This window comes from Pygocentrus nattereri, chromosome 5 (assembly GCF_015220715.1).
Source record: "Pygocentrus nattereri isolate fPygNat1 chromosome 5, fPygNat1.pri, whole genome shotgun sequence".
In the NCBI taxonomy this organism is placed as follows: Eukaryota; Metazoa; Chordata; class Actinopteri; order Characiformes; family Serrasalmidae; genus Pygocentrus; species Pygocentrus nattereri.
The window spans coordinates 22,980,502-22,999,054 of record NC_051215.1 but is presented as its reverse complement, the minus strand read 5'-3'; the positions used below and the strand labels follow the sequence as shown (position 1 = coordinate 22,999,054).

At 39.6% G+C, this 18,553-nt stretch overlaps 1 protein-coding gene across 3 annotated transcripts in view; it reads left to right on the top strand.

Annotated features, from left to right (window-relative positions):
- Window positions 1-18,553, top strand: part of arfgef3 (ARFGEF family member 3) — an 82,983-nt gene that overhangs the window by 35,678 nt on the left and 28,752 nt on the right. For all 3 annotated transcript variants that reach the window (XM_017694153.2, XM_017694154.2, XM_017694152.2), the window contains exons 13-21: window positions 1,562-1,728; window positions 3,612-3,777; window positions 5,023-5,130; window positions 7,170-7,385; window positions 10,882-10,992; window positions 13,752-13,902; window positions 15,254-15,559; window positions 18,038-18,171; window positions 18,384-18,529. In XM_017694153.2, coding sequence (XP_017549642.1) covers window positions 1,562-1,728; window positions 3,612-3,777; window positions 5,023-5,130; window positions 7,170-7,385; window positions 10,882-10,992; window positions 13,752-13,902; window positions 15,254-15,559; window positions 18,038-18,171; window positions 18,384-18,529 — 1,505 coding nt within the window. The remainder of the gene's footprint in view (window positions 1-1,561; window positions 1,729-3,611; window positions 3,778-5,022; window positions 5,131-7,169; window positions 7,386-10,881; window positions 10,993-13,751; window positions 13,903-15,253; window positions 15,560-18,037; window positions 18,172-18,383; window positions 18,530-18,553) is intronic.

Below are 18,553 nucleotides of genomic sequence, written 5' to 3'. Positions count from 1 at the left end.
CAAGGAAATGATTGTTGATCCAAGGAGGAAGTTGGAGCTGCACACACCCCTAGGTGAGACAGAGGTGGAGAGGGTGAAATCCTTCAAATTCTTCGGCATCCACATCAGTGAGGATCTCACAACACACACCTCATCATCAGAAAGTCCCAGCAGCGACTGTACTTTCTTAGAATTAGAATGACTTAGCATGTCAGCCAAAATTCTCAACACCTTCTACAGGAGCACGATCGAGAGTGTTCTTACCAGCTCCATCATGGTCTGGTATGGAAACTGCACTGCTCAGGACAGGAAGGCTCTCCAGCGTGTGATCAAAACTGCCCAGTCCATCTCAGGAACAGCCTTCCCCTCACTACAGGACATTTATCACGCCAGGGTTATCAGGAGGGCACAAAACATCTTAGGGACAGTACACACCCCCAGCACAGACTCTTCACACTCCTACCTTCAGGCAGACGTTACAGGAGTGTGAAGTCCAGGACAACAAGACTGACCAACAGTTTCTATTCACAGGCCATTAGGCTGGTGAATACCTCACTTACTACTCTTCCTCCCAATCTGAACTGATTTAACCTTGCACTCAACAACAGCACCTTACCTACACTGTACTGCTGCTGTTAGAACAATACTGTATACATCTATTCCTTGCACAGAACACTATTGTTTACATCTGTTTACATCTGTTACTTGATGCACTTTATGAACAGCTGCTCTACATATTTGCACATATGCACGTGTAACTTTAAGTTTATTTCAACTTTGCACATACTGTACATTTTTACTTGTACTTTTACTTTTTTACTACTGATTTTAGAGTTATTCTTATTTTTTTTTTATTTCTTAAGATTATATTTGGTGAAAAGGAGGAACAGCAAAGTAAAAATTTCATTGTACAGTGCAACTGCCTGTTCTGCTGTGCACATGACAATAAAACTCTTGAATCTTGAATCCTTTAATTGGCAGCTGTGACAAATGAACAGCTAAACAACCTGGAATCAGCCAGAAATGAACCCAATACCAATCGCCAAACTAAATGGGCTGTAAGATGCTTTACAGACTGGTTGGAACAAAACAACATTAATACTGATCTGCAAAAAACTGAGCTGAACTTGATATTGTGGCAGTTTTATGGTTCAGTCCGATTTGGTCAGACTCTGAAGATCAGACGACATGTTTGGTGAATGGTATCGGGTTAATTTCTGGCTGATTCCAGGTTGTTTAGCTGTTCTTCTGTAACAGCTGCCAACTGAAAAGCTGCTCAGTGGTGATGACAGTTTGGGAATTTAGTGTAAGGAGCTGGAGAACGAACTGCCGGCTGTGCAGCAAGTGGGCGGAGCACGTTACTCTGTTGTATTTAACTGTTGTATTAAAGCAGTAGAACACTCGAGGTCATGTGTTGACCATGGCTGCTGTGATGATCTACGACAACCAAATCACGGCCGTGATGTTATTTCGCAATAACATACTCCCTCTTGGGTTCTACTGCTTAAATATTGCCTTGTCCACTCCTTCTAGCTTGTGTTTTTATTTTTTAAATAATTTTTGTGGGTCTCTTATTCTGCAGGGGGTATCTGCTCTCCTGGCTTTCAGGGCAGTGACAATCTGAGTTGTCAGGCTTTGATGAATGCTGATGGACTTTACTTGGTGTCTTACTACGCCTTGCTTCTCAACCTCAAACTTTGCACTTGTGATTACTACCACCGGAAACCCACGCCAGCCCTTGTCACTCTGGTGAGAGCAGAAAGTAACGTTTTTATGATAATATCTACAGTTGTATATGACCGTTGGACACACCTGGCCACATTACATTGAAAACAAGTAAACGCAACCTTTGCAGCTAACTATTTATAAAAATAAAAATTTTCAGCTTATGGTTGTTGTCGGAACAAAATCTCATGTCTCTATTTTAGTTGTTTCTAACTTTTTTACAGAATTCGAAAATGCTAGTTGACTTTTACAATGTGCCAAAATTGTTTGACATGTAAATGCTACCAGAAATGTGGTATCTTAATGAATTTGGGTCATTTCTGGTCAAAAATTTACCTAGTACCTGCTAAATTTTGTAATTTTTTAATCTTGAAAACAAGTTGCACCTCAGATACCTTTTCAGAAATTGTTAGCCTGGAGTGTTCGTGAGCTGAAAGTGCAAGTATTTTGATGTTGATTCCTTCTATTAGTTATTATGAGTAAAACTGACAATTGGAGTAAAGCAAACTTTATTTTATTGATTTTCTCTCCTCTTGGATCCTTGCTGAGGGCAAAAACTCTGATACACAGCCAGACAGGCTTTATTTTTAAATACAAATTGAGTTACATATTTAATATGAGATACTTTTAATACTCAAAATCAATGTAAACCAAAAGACAAAGCTAAAAATTCTTAATTTTATAATAATATTTGTCATAGTTATTGTTGTTTATTTGTTAAAATGTGTGTTAGGGACTGCTTTTGTCACCTTTTTTGGATTTTTTCCCACCCCTCCCAAATCTCTCATCACAGACACAGGCACTGACAGCATGGCTAGTGTTTAGCCTCAGTTGTATGTGTGTGACTGCATTTTGAGCCATTTTTTATGTGTAGTTAGCTGTAAACCTCTGATTATCAGCACTAAACTCTGAGCCTGAGTCAATCACAGAGCTCTTTGAGACACTAGTCATACATGTGGAGTTAAGACATCGGTCTTCCACATAAAGTAAAGCATGTTTTTTCCCTTCTCATGTAAAATGATCATTTTGAAGATACAAGGTTTTGTTCCAACAGCAATGATATGTTAATGCACAGTTGCTGTGTATATGGTTATCTTAAAAAGTAGGAAAATATAGTAATTGTAGCATGTGTAGAAGTTTGGACAACAAGTCAGGACTTAGTAACACCTCTTTGGCAAATATCACAGCTTACAAATGCTTTTTTCCAGATCGGAGTCTTTCTGTCCTTGTTTTAGTAATGTTAACACACTCTTCCTTGCCGAATTCATTTCGTTGTGCGATGTTCTTGGGCTGTCACCGATTTTCAGTGATGTTAAAGTCAGGGACTGTGAGAGCCATTCCAAAGCTTCAGCTAGCCTTACTTGGACTAGTTTATGGTGGATTTTGCAGCCTTTAACCTAAGGAATCCGTATTTCCATCCACCATTTCGTCTGCTACTGGCCACTCCTTTCATCAAATGCTGCTCCAAATATTTTTTTTCCAAATATACTTCTGATGAGTATTAACACAAGAGTGACGGTGGACTACACTAATTGAGCTAATTACCAAATGACAGTTCTTGACCTGCCTAAACAGACCTAGCTAAAGAGTCAATGAACAAGTTTATTAGGGTCAGACAAGTTCATTAGGTTCTGAGACTTAACAGCAGGGTGTCCAAAGCTTTGCACGTTAGTTAATCACATATGAAGTAACTGTGCATTAACATTTGCAAAACAAATGTTATTTTTAAAATAGGTTGTGTAGAGTTTGTTCTTTTATTTTCAACAAAATATGTAATTTGGCTAGTGTTGTGCAGACTTTTACATAGAATTAATGAATTAATGAATGCAGAATTTTGCCCCTGTAACAAGTGACACTTGTTCTGAGTGTAATGTGCCTCTGTGTTTTCCTCTGGTCTCTCTCTGCAGAAAGACTTTGTGCGTCAGATCCAGAGCAGTGGGGTGTTGGTGGTGCTCTCTCAGGCCTGGATAGAGGAGCTGTACCACCAAGTCTTGGAGAGGAATCTGCTGGGGGAGGCTGGCTACTGGAGCTCTCCTGAGGACCACTCTCTACCCCTCATCACCATGCTCACAGGTAACACCCACTGTCTGAGAGGGCTGTTGCTGCTCTGGGCAGTATGATTGCATATCACTGTTGTCAGAAGAAAACCTCATATCTCAATTTTTGATGTTTTTTACATCATTTGAACATACATACATATTGCCATTTATATTGTGTGCAAATTTCATGATGAATGGACTTTCCCATTGTATTATCTTGTTGGCGGCATGGTGGCGTGGTGGGTAGCGCTGTCGCCTCACAAAGAGGGCATGGGTTCGATTCCCCGGCCGGGCGACCGGGGTCCTCTCTGTGTGGAGTTTGCATGTTCTCCCCGTGTCTGCGTGGGTTTCCTCCGGATTCTCCGGTTTCCTCCCACAGTACAAAGACATGCAGTCAGGCCAATTGGACATGCTAAATTGCCCCTAGGTGTGAGTGTGTGAGTGACTGTCTGTGTCTGTCTGTCTGCCCTGGGATGGACTGGCGACCTGTCCAGGGTGTATCCTGCCTTCCGCCCGAAGACTGCTGGGATAGGCTCCAGCACCCCCCCGTGACCCTGACGGAGAAGCGGCTTAGAAAATGGATGGATGGATGGATGGATTATCTTGTTATGAATATATTATGTACTTAGGCCTTTGCCGTGACGTCTTTTTCATGCAGTATTGTTTCCCTCATGCTCACAGAAAACACAAGGTTTCACTTCTTTTGTGAAAATAAATGTAAATTTATTGATACTTGTCACATTTCCTTCCTCATAAGTACTGTTAGAAATAAAGGTACCATGCAGGTGATTGATTCGTTCATCAAGGTACAAACAATGTAAGTGTACCCTCACAGGTGCAGCAGTGGTTTTAAGGTCTGATTGTGAACCTTAAATAAGGTTTTCCTAGTGGAAAAGTAGATATTTGTATCTTTTCATAACCGATTGTTTTAAAACAGAACAGTAGAATAAAAACCTGAAGGTGAGACGGGGTGTGTGGAGTCAGTACAGCTTAGAACACATCATTTCAGTGGATTATGGTTCAGTTATCTTCCCTGACTAAATGTACTGAGATGAAGCCTTGAGGGTCCCACCACAGTGACAAGAGAGGCAGTGACCCCAGTGTAGGTAATGGGGGTGGTGCATTTTGGAAGGTAAAAATGTACAGTATATTTGACGCAATTTGAAATGTGTATTTAACAATATACATTGTAATGTGCATGTTCTCTCTCTCTCTCTCTCTCTCTCTCTCTCTCTCTCTCTCTCTCTCTCTCTCTCTCTCTCTCTCTCTCTCCTCTTAGACATTGATGGTCTTGGCAGCAGTGCTATCGGAGGTCAGCTGATCAGAAGAGCCTCCACACAGTCGCCCTTCAACAGCGATAAGAGCGGGAGTAACACCATGATAGCAGGTAGCAGCTTTCCCCTGTGTGTGGATGTGTGTACACGCACAGGTGGGTGGGGGAGGCTTTCTTCTTTCATCAGCTCGAGGAACAGAGGCGGTTAGGCCTCCCTGTTCCCATGACAACAGCTGCCAACCAGGAAAAAGCTTAACCGTTGAACAAACAAAGACTTTTCCATGGTTGTTGCATGTGCAGTACAGCTAATGGATCACACGGTGCGGGACTTTTCATTTCCATGCCTGCTTTAAATCTGATCAAACTGTAGGTTTTTCTGCACCGTATTTCTTTCCTCTGATCTTCTCATCCTTGTTAGTGATATGATCAATCTTGTGATGCTTCACCCCCTGAAATACATAGCTCCAGAGAATGAAAGATATATTTGCCTTAAATGCAATCAGGAATCACCCAGTTTATTAATATGTTTGTAGCCGATCTGCTGCTTTGGCGGCACCAAAATCTTGTAGCATAATTGAAGAGCTTCATTTAAAATCAGTGTGTATACCAGGGGTGCACAACTCCAGTCCTGGAGGGCCAGAATCCAGCACAATTAAATGATTTCTCTGTTCAGACATGCCTGATTCAACTCCTTTGTTAATTGCCAGGTTTATTGAGTGTATTTGAGTAGAGAAAATACCAAATTGTGCTGGACACAGGCCCTTCAGGACCGGAGTTTACACACCCCTGGTTTACACATTGGTAAGAATTTTAGATATAAGGAGTTTTTTATTTCTCTAAGAAAAAGCTGGCAATATTGATAATAGAAGTTTGATATTTCTAATGTACAGTGGCTGAGAAGACCCAACAACCTGTGAATAAAAAAACGAGCTGCAAACTCAGTAAACATTTTCATTAAAATGACAACACCGACACTACATTTCATAAATGCGGTGCAAACACACACATGCAACTTTAGAAACGCTGGTAAGCCAGTCACAACACAGCAGAGGTGTTTCTGATGGACACTCAGAGGACTGAGCTGTTCAGGCTTTTAAATTCTATGCAGCACAAATGTTCACCAGTAAAAGTAAGTTAACTTTTATTTGAACAAATTACCAACCATCACTGTACCATAAAGGGAATTATCTGTAGAGAGTAACTAAAAATTTAACTAGTAACACCAGATAAACCACCACAGCACAGCTACAACAGTCAGATAGCAAACTAGCCAGCCAGGTTAATTGTGACCTCGGGCTGTGAGTGTCTGAGTGTCTGTGGTCTGATCTACGTCTGTCAGTGATTTTCCATATTTCCATATTCCATATTCCGCCCACTTTGAGCCCTTTGAGTCTTTCAGAAACATTTCCGTTGTGTTGTGACTGGCTTTGCAGCGTTTCTGAAGTTGCCTGTGTTTTTCTTTATTTGCAGTGCTTTTATAAAATAATAATGTGTTTTTCATTGTTCTGTGAATAGGGTCTTGTTGGCCACTGTGCTGTTGTCTGTAAAGCACACACCCAACAACTTACATCATGAAAAACATAAAACTAAAAGTGATCTACTGTATGTTTTGCCATGAAACGAAACATAAATTATCAGTTAACATTATACAAGACTTATTGTGCTAAATAGTTTGTGGTAGTTTAGTGGGTAACACCTCTGCCTTCTACGCCATAGATTGGGGTTCAATCCCTGACTGGGTTAACACCCTACTTCATACCAATAAGAGTCCTTGGGCAAGACTCCTAACACCACTTTCGCCTACCTGTGTAAAATGATCCAATTGTAAGTCGCTCTGGATAAGAGCATCAGCCAAATGCAGTAAATGTAGTCTCTTCTTACTTTCAGTGGAACACTTTATCTGATTCATGTTATTTAATTAGGCAACATTAAAGAGTAAATTTATTTATTCATATTGTGAATTTGGCTTATAGAAAGTACTGGAAACGTGCTGGTGAATTTCTTAATCCCATTTTACCTGCACGGTGTGACCCTCAGGTTTTAAAGAAAAATTGTCCAACAGAACAAAAGTTTGGAATCTGTCATTAAATCTTACATCAATTCATGATCCATTGTTAATACAAACCCACATACATTGTTGCACTTTCCCGCAGGTGTGGTCTTTGCCCGATACATCCTGACTGGCTGCTGGAAGAACCTGATCGATACGCTGTCCACGCCACTGACTGGCCGCATGGCAGGTAGTTCACGGGGGCTGGCCTTTATCCTAGGTGCAGAAGGGGTGAAGGTCCAGAACCAGAGAGAGAGAGACACCATCTGCCTCAGCCTGGACGGGCTGCGCAAGGCAGCCGCGCTCAGCTGCGCTCTGGGTAACTACTGCACTTTGTGATACGGAGATGGCAGACTCAGCCGTACTTCAGTGGCTTCTATCGAAATGTATTGGCTAACATTATCTTAAACCAGTGGTCTGCAACCCAAATGTTAAGAAGAGCCATTTTATCCTCTTAGCAAAACTCAAACCACCTTGGGAGCCACAACATTTTGTCTGTTTTACCATCTTGGCTGTAAATATGTCTCAGTATGTGCTGATGTACTTACTTTGCTCTGCTTTTAGCTTTAGCTCATCTATAGCTGCATTTCTCGCATCTCTGGCAGGAAATTTTTCCACAAAAGTAGAGCAGTTTCTTGTGAAATGTCTCTCAATGTTTGACTTTTTGCGAGGCTGAAGTCGCTTCTCATTCACCAGCTACTTGATCTAATTTTCCAGTTCCACCTTAAATGGTGCCTGAGGTGCCCAAATGTAACTGCTGCACCACTTAAGGTGGGATGGGAAAATTCTAACTAAAGGTTGGTGAATGAGAAACTGACTTCAGCTTTGTGACTTTTTAGTGTTTGTCGGTTTCTTGTTGCAGATTAAACGTGTCAGGAAAGCAGCTGATGTGATTATAAATGCAAATAAGTCCATTTGTCTCCAAATGATCAATGTTTGTCTTAAATCTCTCGCTTTGCCGTTTCTTTAGCTTCTAGCTTGGCAAGATTCTTGTCTGTGTTGCTATGGTGACCAGCTGTCTGCACTTCAGGGTTAAAGGGTGAATTAGCAGTTCTACATTAACTCAGTAATGGTTTAAGACCATTTATTGTTAAACTGTGTTGAATGATCAGCAGAGCTTTATTTTACTGTAAAGGTGGATTATTTTCTTTTTACCTACAAATCTGTTGCTGCTGTGGAGCCACAACAGGGCAGTAAAAGAGCTGCATGCAGCTCTGGAGCCATATGTTGCCAACCTCTGTTCTATGATATACCCTCAGTAAGAAGGTAAACAGAAGGGGGTAGAGTAGTCCTCATCTCTGTGTTTGAAAAACTTAGAGTGAAAGCTAACCAAGCAGAAGCTAAGTCAGCAAGCATAACTAAGCTGTCAGACTAGCTCATCTGTCCATTGTCTGTCTGTTCATTTGTCTGTCCATTCACCCACTCATTTGTTTGTTCATTATTCTAAGCTACTATTCCTTGGATGCAGTTCTACCTGCAAAGTGCATAAGAACCTTCTTTAAGGTTTTGCCAAATAAAAGCTGAATAATTGACACAGCAAGATCTACAACACCACCTGTACATGTAGATCCCATGTCACTCTTTTCCCTTTCATTCTGTTTATATCAGCTTCAGTAGTGTACCAAGAATGTGTATTAGAATACTAGAGCATGACCAGAGATTCTCAGAAAGGTCTGATTGGCTGTTTTTGTGTTTTTTTTTTTTCCATTTACACTTGAACTCGATGTTTTATTATAGCAATAAATTGTAGTATGTTCCCATAACTCAGCTTTAAGAGAAATTCAACTAAAAAACACACAATAAGACCTTAAAATGTCCCCATAACTCAGCTTTAATTGAGATTCAACTACAAAACACACACTGAGACCTTAAAATGTCCCCATTTCTCAGCTTTAATGAAAATTCAACTACAAAACACACAGAGACCTTAAAATGTCCCCGTAACTCCGCTTTAATGGAAATTGCACTACAAAACACACACTGAGACCTTAAAATGTCCCCATAACTCAGTTTTAATGGAAATTCAACTATACAACACACACAGAGACCTTAAAATGTCCCCATAACTCAGCTTTAATGGAAATTCAACTATACAACACACACTGAGACCTTAAAATGTCCCCATAACTCAGCTTGAATGGAAATTCGACTATACAACACACACAGAGACGTTAAAATCTCCCCATAACTCAGCTTGAATGGAAATTCAACCACAATACACACTGAGACCTTAAAATGTCCCCATAACTCAGCTTGAATGGAAATTCGACTATACAACACACACAGAGACCTTAAAATGTCCCCATAACTTAGTTTTAATGGAAATTCAACCATAAAACACCCAATAACTCAACTTTAGTGGAGATTCAACTACAAAACACACACTGGGTGTCACAATAACACAGCTTTAATGGAGATTTAACTATAATAGTGGAGATTCAACTACAAAACACACACTGAGGGCTTACAATGTCACAATAACACAGCTTTAATGGAGATTTAACTATAAAACACACACTGAGACCTTAAAATGTCCCCATAACTGAGCTTTAATGGAAAATTAACTATAAAACAAATTGTGAGACCTTAAAATAGAGATTCAACTCAAAACAGATGCAGCAAAGGGGAAACACGCAGCACACAAGCTACTCCGGTTCAGTGTATTTTAAAATAAGAGTCCCAGACCTACCACAATGCCTAACTACATTCAACCAAAAGCAAGAGCAATGTTATTTTTTAACTAAATACAACCCAGTGTGTCTGATATTTCAGCATTTAGTAATGGAAAAAAAAAATGAAACATGAATTGTTTTTGTTCTTGTGTGCCTTTGTGAAAACATAGATATACATTTTAAAGTTTTGTAGCCTTTAAATAACACCATCATTTACATTTATGGTATTTGGCTGTCGCTCTTATCCAGAGCAGCTTACAATTTGATCATTTTTACACAGGTAGGTGAAGGTAGTGTTAGGAGTCTTGCCTAAGGACTCTTATTGGTATAGTGTAAGGTGTTTACCCAGCTGGGGGATTGAGCCCAAGTCTACAGCATAGAAGGCCAACCAACCATAAAAAGCATAAAATGCTGTTGGGGTAATTCTGTTTCAGTGCACACAATATGTACATGTAGTTCTCATGTATGTAGTTGTTCGTATTTAATTTCTTTTTATTTTGCAGGACAGTAAATTATGGTTTTGCAATTTTGTATGTTGCTAGTTGTTTAAAGAGGGGATTTAAAGGGAGATTAGATTTCTGTTTTCACATCCCAAAAAATGTCTGCACTTACTTTACATCCTGCCAGAGACACATTATTTTAATAGTAATTTTTCGCTTCTCAAGTTGTCATCGTGACATCCGACAGCTTTATTGAACATCGCATTTTATGTCAATATCGTGCAGCCCTGGTGTCATACAAGCATTTTACAAAACATTTAACAAAATGAGTGACCAACGGGCAAAAACAAACAATATAATGTACGAATTAACACACCTAAACACCAGCACAAGAGTAAATGTAGCACATAATGAAGAAAATACTGCTTATGTTTGATAAATTCTGCTAACAGGACAAAACTAAACTATTAAAACAATTTGTATAAATAAATTTGATATAATTGGTACAGTGTGTAAGATTTTTTCAAAACAGAATTTGATTTGTTGTTCATTTGACAAAGACATGAATTTATTTCATTTAAATTATTACTGTTTGGCTTCCTGACACCAATAACAAGACAACAGGCCTGCCTGCTGTTTCAGTTCTCTGAGTACTGTTTAAGTGTGTGTTTGTGTGTGTGTGTGTGTGTGTGAATGTGTTTAGGTGTGGCTGCCAACTGTGCTTCAGCTGTAGCCCAGATGGCAGCGGCTTCCTGTGTGCAGGAGGAGAAGGAGGAGAGGGATCTAGCTGAGATTGGAGATGCCATTACTCAAGGTACATACACCCAGTATGGAGCCTGTACTGTCCTTACACCAGCAGTGCAAGTCTGTCACAGTTATTACATAATCACCTGATCACAAGTATTTGAGATGATTGCAGTTATTTTCTACAGTGATTAAAGGGGAACTCCCTAACTTTGCAAAATTACTTAATCATTCAACCGTTTAGATGTAAATAAAAACATTCAGAGTGATTCGGTGATGAATGCGCCTTTCTGTTGAAATGGTGTAGTACTAGGAACCAGGCATCTGTGTGTTTACACTACAAACATCACCATTTTTTCTGCCATCCAAAATGACCAGTGAACTTACATGTGTCTTATAAGGTTTTATGTGTCACACTTAATCGTGTAAAAATGCTAAATTCGGGAAAAAATATGGTTTTGGGTACAATTTGTTCCTTATAACGCCCTGCATGCCTTTTGTGTTGTGTGGGTTGCCAGCATTGTGTTGCACAGTGTCAGAAAAGCTTAGTTTATGTGAGTTACGTTGCTCATCAGAGGAGCTGAGATAGATCACAGTTGCAACTCACTGTCCTGCCCCATAATCTGGTGAGCAGAGCAGATGGACGCAATTTCCATTTGCCCTGGGTTCTTCTGCTTTGGGTACTGTATCTGATTCAATCTCCCCTTAAAATGAACGTTCCCTTTGACAAATCAGGGCCTCAGATGTGTGCATTCACTGAACTATGCCAAGCAACATTGGAACAAAGGGCAGTCGTGGGCTGGAGGTTAGGGAAAACCAGCCTTGTGACCGGAAGGTCGCAGGCTCGATCCCAGATAGAGCTGCCCACCACTCCGGGCAGGTGTGCTCGCTGCCCCCTAGTGTGTGTGTGTGTGTGAGTGTGTGTGTGTTCACTACTGTGTATATGGTGTTTCACTGCACGGATAAGTTAACTACGGAGGTGAATTTCCCTGTTGTGGGACTAATAAAGGATAACATAACTACAGAAAGCGAGAAAGTTCAAAAAAAGAATGAATGAAAAGATTGAACTGCGCATTTTCACCCAATCCCCAATATAAATTTTCCCACAAGTACTTTAAGTGTAAGATAAGTGCTTTCTGAGTACCGTTCATCGCCGAGTGGGTGAACACAGCTGCAGTACAGACCTTTTTGATCCTTTTAATTTTCTGTAGTTCCAGCGCTGCTTGGAGTTGTTGTCTGTTCAGTGAAAAGGAATGTGAATTTGAGGGGGAACTGAATTGGATACAACACTGGCGTTAGCCGTACTGAACGGCTGTAGGTACAGCCTAGTAACTACAAAAACACGTTAGGCTCTGCACATTGGTCTCAGTTTGGAATGGAGTTTTAAAAGGAAAAACAGAAGTAATCCTGGAGTAATATATTTTTTTACTAAAATACGTTTCAAGCCAACATTTTATATCAAAGCTATCACGAAACAATATCTCAGGTATCAAGCAAGACATTTATAACAATTGTGTTTAAGAATTTAACAGGATGTAGCCTTTGGAGCCATTAAATACTTTGGATGTCTGGTTCCTAGTGCTATAAAGGTGAACAGGTCTGACTCTGTAAATTTGTCTAGCAAGGCGCATTTCACAACGAACGACTCTGAATGATTTTGTTTACATCTGAACCTCTGAATGATTAGGTAATTTTGCCAAATCGGTGGAGTTCCACTTTAATCATTTCATACGATTGAGGGTCTGCTGTGTTTTCATTGTCATTTGAAACGTGACTGAATCATTCCTGAGTCAGAACATTAAGCTAAACAGACTAACTGCACCGTAATTCAGACTTTATCATCACATTTATCTCTGGCATACCGCTGTCGTTGTTGGGGTTCTAATGAAACTTTTACCTAACTTGTAAAGATGAGCTGGTATAACACCCTCTGCTAAGAGCCCAGTGATAACTATATAGCGTCGCTGTCCAGAGAGAAACATGAATCTCCGTTTTTACAATTTTTTTTTCTGATTATTAAAATTTTTACTACATCATTTAAGCACAACAGCTGTCCTTTACATTGTGTGAAAGGACCAAGAGAAATGCTCCAAAATGACTTAGAATAAAATCTCCTTACATTAACTTACATCAGATATTAAGAATGTTTTTACTCTCTCCTGTAAAGTTACTATTTGGGAGATATTTGTTTTTCTTTGGATAGCGACAATATTAAAAATATCCAGGAAGCTACAGATGTTCTCTGTTCAATATCAGCCCCTTAACATTAACATTGTTATTACTGCTGAAGTAGTTTACTGGTTCAGTGGGGTTGAAAAGAGACTGGTAAAGAAAATGCTTTGCTTTCTAATTTATAACAAAATGTTCCATTACAAAAAACATTATCAGTAAAGGAATTTCAGTGAAGAGCAGAATAATTCAAATTGTAACTTTGGAATTTGAATGAAAGAATTTCCTAGTATTTGGTGGTTTTTACAGTGTGTACTCGAGCTGGACTCCTCAAGTTTATGCAAAAGCCTCTGAAAAGCAGATCAGATCCACCCGAGAGTCATCTGAACATGAGCTTGAGTCAAAAAAAAAAAGAAAACTGACCTTCCTGTACAAAGACCTTGACATAGTTCATGTCACAGAGCTACTTAAATTTCAGTCTTTTTATGTCATAACTTTGCTTTGTGCATTTTTATTTTTTTTAAATATATATACTATTTTATTTAATTTCCAGGTCCAAATGGAAAAAAAAATCACAAATATTTGTTTTTAACATGTTTAAAATGTTGATGTAATGCTCCGACAGTGAGGATGCTTGCCTGTTGTATGTGTTGGTGATAGTTAAGCAGCGAATGGAGCAGAAGCTGGAGCAGATGGGCCGTTGTCAGGGAGTGAGGCTGCACACGGCTCACGTGCTCTGCATGGACGCCATCCTCAACGTGGGTTTGGAGATGGGCAGCCATAATCATGACTGCTGGCCGCACGTCTTCAGGTATGAGTTCATAAGCATTCATCTGACAACATTCTTCTCAGTGAAGACAGCCCTACACAGATTTATTACTGCTCATGACACACCTGGGCCAGGTAATCAGCCCTTCTGTAGCTGGCATGGCTTTTGTTTTCAGTGAGGAGGTTTGTAATAAAACAAGAAATATTTGAAGAGGCAGAAATTCAACTTACTTTAAATAATAATAGTAATAATAATAATGTTACATTTATATAGCGCCTTTCACAAACCCAAGGTTGCTTCACATAAATGTCGCCTAGTTACTTCCTGATTAAGAACAACATAGAAATTGGGGTCCCACTTTATATTAAGTGTCTCTAATAGCTGTGTAGTTACATGTGAACAACATATGAAACAACAAAGTAACTACTAATGATTTGGTCACTGTTACAGATGGATTAAAGAAGAAATAATCTTATGTAATTACACATGTATCAAATTCATTATTGCCTCATGTAATTACACAAAGATAGTAACATAGATGTAATTACGTTGTAATCAGACTGCAGCATTTTTCCCCCCAGCAGGAAAAGGATGTATGTAATAACTATATAATTACTATGTAATTTATGATATTATTTGAATGTGTTGCATTTCCCCCAAAGCAATGTCTATATTACCACTCCATTATTACACATTACTACACATGAACTGCCCACTTACTTTAAAGTGCAACTAACACTACATTACAGGACAGTTCCTGTGTAGTGGTTATGTAGGTACAGTGTAATTACAGAATGGTATTAATCAATGTGATGTGATTAGGTTACCTTGTTACAACACAGTTATTCCAGAGTAATAATGTAAAACAAATGTAATGTTATATAAAATATTCTTTAACTGCTGAAAAAGACTTCTGATCTGTAGTGTATCAAAAAGATAAACTTATGTAATTACATGAGGTAAAAAATAAGTTAATACACTGTAATTATGTAGGCTGTACTTCTGTCATCTCTCTGTAACATTGAATAAATCATAAGTAATTACAGTGTTGTTGGAAATGTTAGTCATGTGTAACTACACAGTTGTTAGCTTAATAGAAATTGGAACGGAAATCTGAGAATGCTATTAAATAAATTTAGGCTTATTACATACTAAGAATTATTGTTCAGGGACTTCAGTGCAAACGAATGGAAATTTTCTTAGGTTATAGAAGCATCAATCCTTGAAGAGACCGATGGCTGGTGCAGTGATACTGAAACTGCTCTAATATAATCTTGTTTTCTAGTCTGTGTTAATATTCTTGCTGGTATTGTTTTAGAACCAGAAAACACCAAAATAGGGAAACAGTGTAAAAATCAGTCACATAAGCTTTAACAGTTCCTGAATGTTTCAGGGTGATTGAGTACGTGAGCTCGCTGGAGCACACTCACTTCAGAGATGGGAGCTCGCAGCCTCCACTGGCCATCACTCAGGCGCAGCAGGCTGTGGCGGCGCTGGTGGATCCGGGGCTGGAGCTGAGCGCTGAACCCATCCCGGAGCTAGAGCTGAGCATGGGGAACCCGGTAATCCAGCCCGTGTCCATCCAGGAGCTGCTGCGTGAGAGCAGCCACGCTAAAGGATTTGACCTGCGGGGAGGCAGTCTGCTCACAAGCACCAACGCCGCCAAGGCCGTGTGCACACTGTCCACTCAGGCTGACCGGTACAGGACACTGAGAGCTTTCAAAGAGTCTCCTCTTATTTTCACTGCTCATTCTTTTATCTCTCCTTTTTTGTTCATGTTGCTTTATGTCCTGCTTTATCACAGCTCTACAGTAGAGAGGCTGAATGCTGAAATATGTATAGGACTGTTGTTCATCTCATTTAGAGTTTCCTTCATGTTATCGTTATGAGCATTTGTTTGTAATGCATGTGTTGATTTTGTAATATACACCGATCAGACATAACATTCTGACCACCTCCTTGTTTCTACGCTCATTGTCCATTTTATCAGCTCCACTAACTCTATAGGTGCACTTTGTAGTTCTAGTTACAGACTGTAGTTCATCTGCTTCTCTGATACATTGTTACCCGCTTTTACCCTGTTCTTCAGTGGTTAGGACCCCCATGGACCCTCACAGTGCAGGTACTATTTGGGTGGTGGATCATTCTCAGCACTGCAGTAACACTGACGTGGTGGTGGTGTGTTAATGTGTGTCACGCTGGTCTGAGTGGATCAGACACAGCAGCACTGCTGGAGTTTTTAAACACCTCAGTGTCAGATTCTCAGTGCTGTACTGAGAATCGTCCACCAACCAAAAATATCCAGCCAACACTGTCCTGTGACCACTGATGAAGGACTAGAGGATGACCAACACAAACTGTGCAGCAGCAATGAGCTATCGTCTCTGACTTTACATCTACAAGGTGGACTGACAAGGTAGGAGTGTCTAACAGAGCAGACAGGGAGTGGACACAGTGTTTAAAACTCCAGCAGCACTGCTGTGTCTGATCCACTCAGACCAGCGCGACACACACTAACACACCACCACCATGTCAGTGTTACTACAGTGCTGAGAATGATCCACCACGCAAATAGTACCTGCTCTGTGAGGGTTCATGGAGGTCCTGACCACTGAAGAACAAGGTAAAAGGGTCTAACAAAGTATCAAAAAGGCCCTGTTTAAAATACAGCACATTCTCCATCAATCAAAAGAACCGTTTTCTCATACAAAGAACCTTTAATCATGCAAAGGGTTATTTGAATGTTCATGGTTCTACAAAGAACCACTATCATTACTAAAGAACGCTTGAAGAACTTTAATAGGAGTGGTTTCAATTACATCTTTATGCTTTATTTCACTAAATTTTTATTATTACAGATTTGTATTTCCACTGTAGTGACTGCATTCAAATTCAGCACTTATTCTTGTCTGTGTATCAGGACTGAATGATTCATCGTTTTTATATCTTGAAGAGTTTTAAGTGTGATATTGAAGACAAAATAACTTTTAGGGAACAAAAATAATTATGAAAATGAGCAAATAAGATCAAATAAAATGACTGAATAAATCATTTGAATGCAGACACTACAGTGGAAAAGCCTGAAATGCAGTGCATGCATGAGAGTATCGTTCCAAAACGAAAAGCAGAACCTTTTTACTAAAACCAGCGCATGAGGACTTGCATTTAGTCGCAGTCAAAACAAAATATCATATCTCCAGAGTGGTAACTTCTCAGGAGAAGAAAAAACCTCCTTAACTTAGTTGAAAGTTATTGTTTGATCTTTCTTCTTATTGTTTAATGATTTATCACTGCTACACTTCTCATTGTCCCTATAGTGCTTATCTGTAGTGTTTCATACTCATAAAATGCTTTGTGCTTGAACTATAAGCTTAACCCTCTGCTCAACTGCTGTTTCGTTTACAGCAGACCAACTATTGTTTACAAAAGTTTTGACGCCCCAGCCAAATTCCATGTTTTATTGTTTTCCTGAATGAAAGCAAGTGAACACATCCTCTACAGAGGACACACTTGGGCACATTTTAATGCACAATTACTGTTATTTTTTTATCTATTGAATTTTATATATTGGAATTAACGTGACCGAACCTCGCAAAGTCTAAAGGCTTATAAACTTTACTAACGAGATCATGTGAGACAGCGCAGGCAAACAGAATCAGTAATCCTGTGAGGTTGATCTCTGATTGGTAGTGTGGGGTGATGTCACTGTCATGTGTTCATTTGGAGGATTCTGGGAGATGGAGTGTTCCAGAGAGTCAGAGGGATGCATGACAATTAGAAAAAAACAAAAAATATAATATGGTCTGTGCAAAATTCATGTTACATGTGCACGATAATACAAATTTCTGTTTTACTGTTGTTGGAGCTTAACACTGTATCTCCAAAATGGTAATTTTACAGGAGACGGAAAAAACATACGGTGCTTTACTTTTAATGTAAGTCAATAGAACCAGAATTTTGTCGATGTCATTTTGGGCCGTTTCCTTTAGTCCATTCTTCATGAAATTTGCACACAGTATAAAGGGCAACAGGCATTTTCACATGGAAAACAACAAAAATGGAGAGACAAGGTTTTGTTCCGACAGCAGCGAGTTTCTTCACACATTTTTACACTATGATTCTGCTGTTTCTCCATCATTAAACAATGTCATTTTTGGTTCTTGCCTGCTTCTTAAAGACTGTTTGAAGATGCTGTGAGCAAACTTAACCTGGTGGGTCTAGTGGGTTTCCTACACCAGCTGAGGAAAGCCTCCCAATCACAGCTTTTTGACTCGGTCACAGAGACGGGAGACTACTCTTTAGCCATGCCAGGTAGAAAAGTATCTTTCTTCCTACAGTGTTTACCTTATTAAAAAATATGTGGGATTTTGCTGGCCTTCATTTTCATTCACCCAGACTTTAATAACCTTTTAAACAACCTAACAACCGTGAACCGATTGTAATTTACAGCATTTTCTCTGATTTTGGTGAGGTAAACCCAGTTTGTAGTATTTGATGATGTTCTTTTTGTTCTTTTGTTGAAGGAGAGGCGAAGTCCACTCAGGAGAAGCGTAGTGCTCTGCACCTCTTCAGGCTGGGTGAGGCCATGCTTCGCATCGTGAGGAACAAGAGTAGACCCCTGCTACACATGATGAGAGCTTGGAGTGTAGTGGCTCCTCATCTGGTGGAGGTATGAAAGACGGAATGTCCTGTT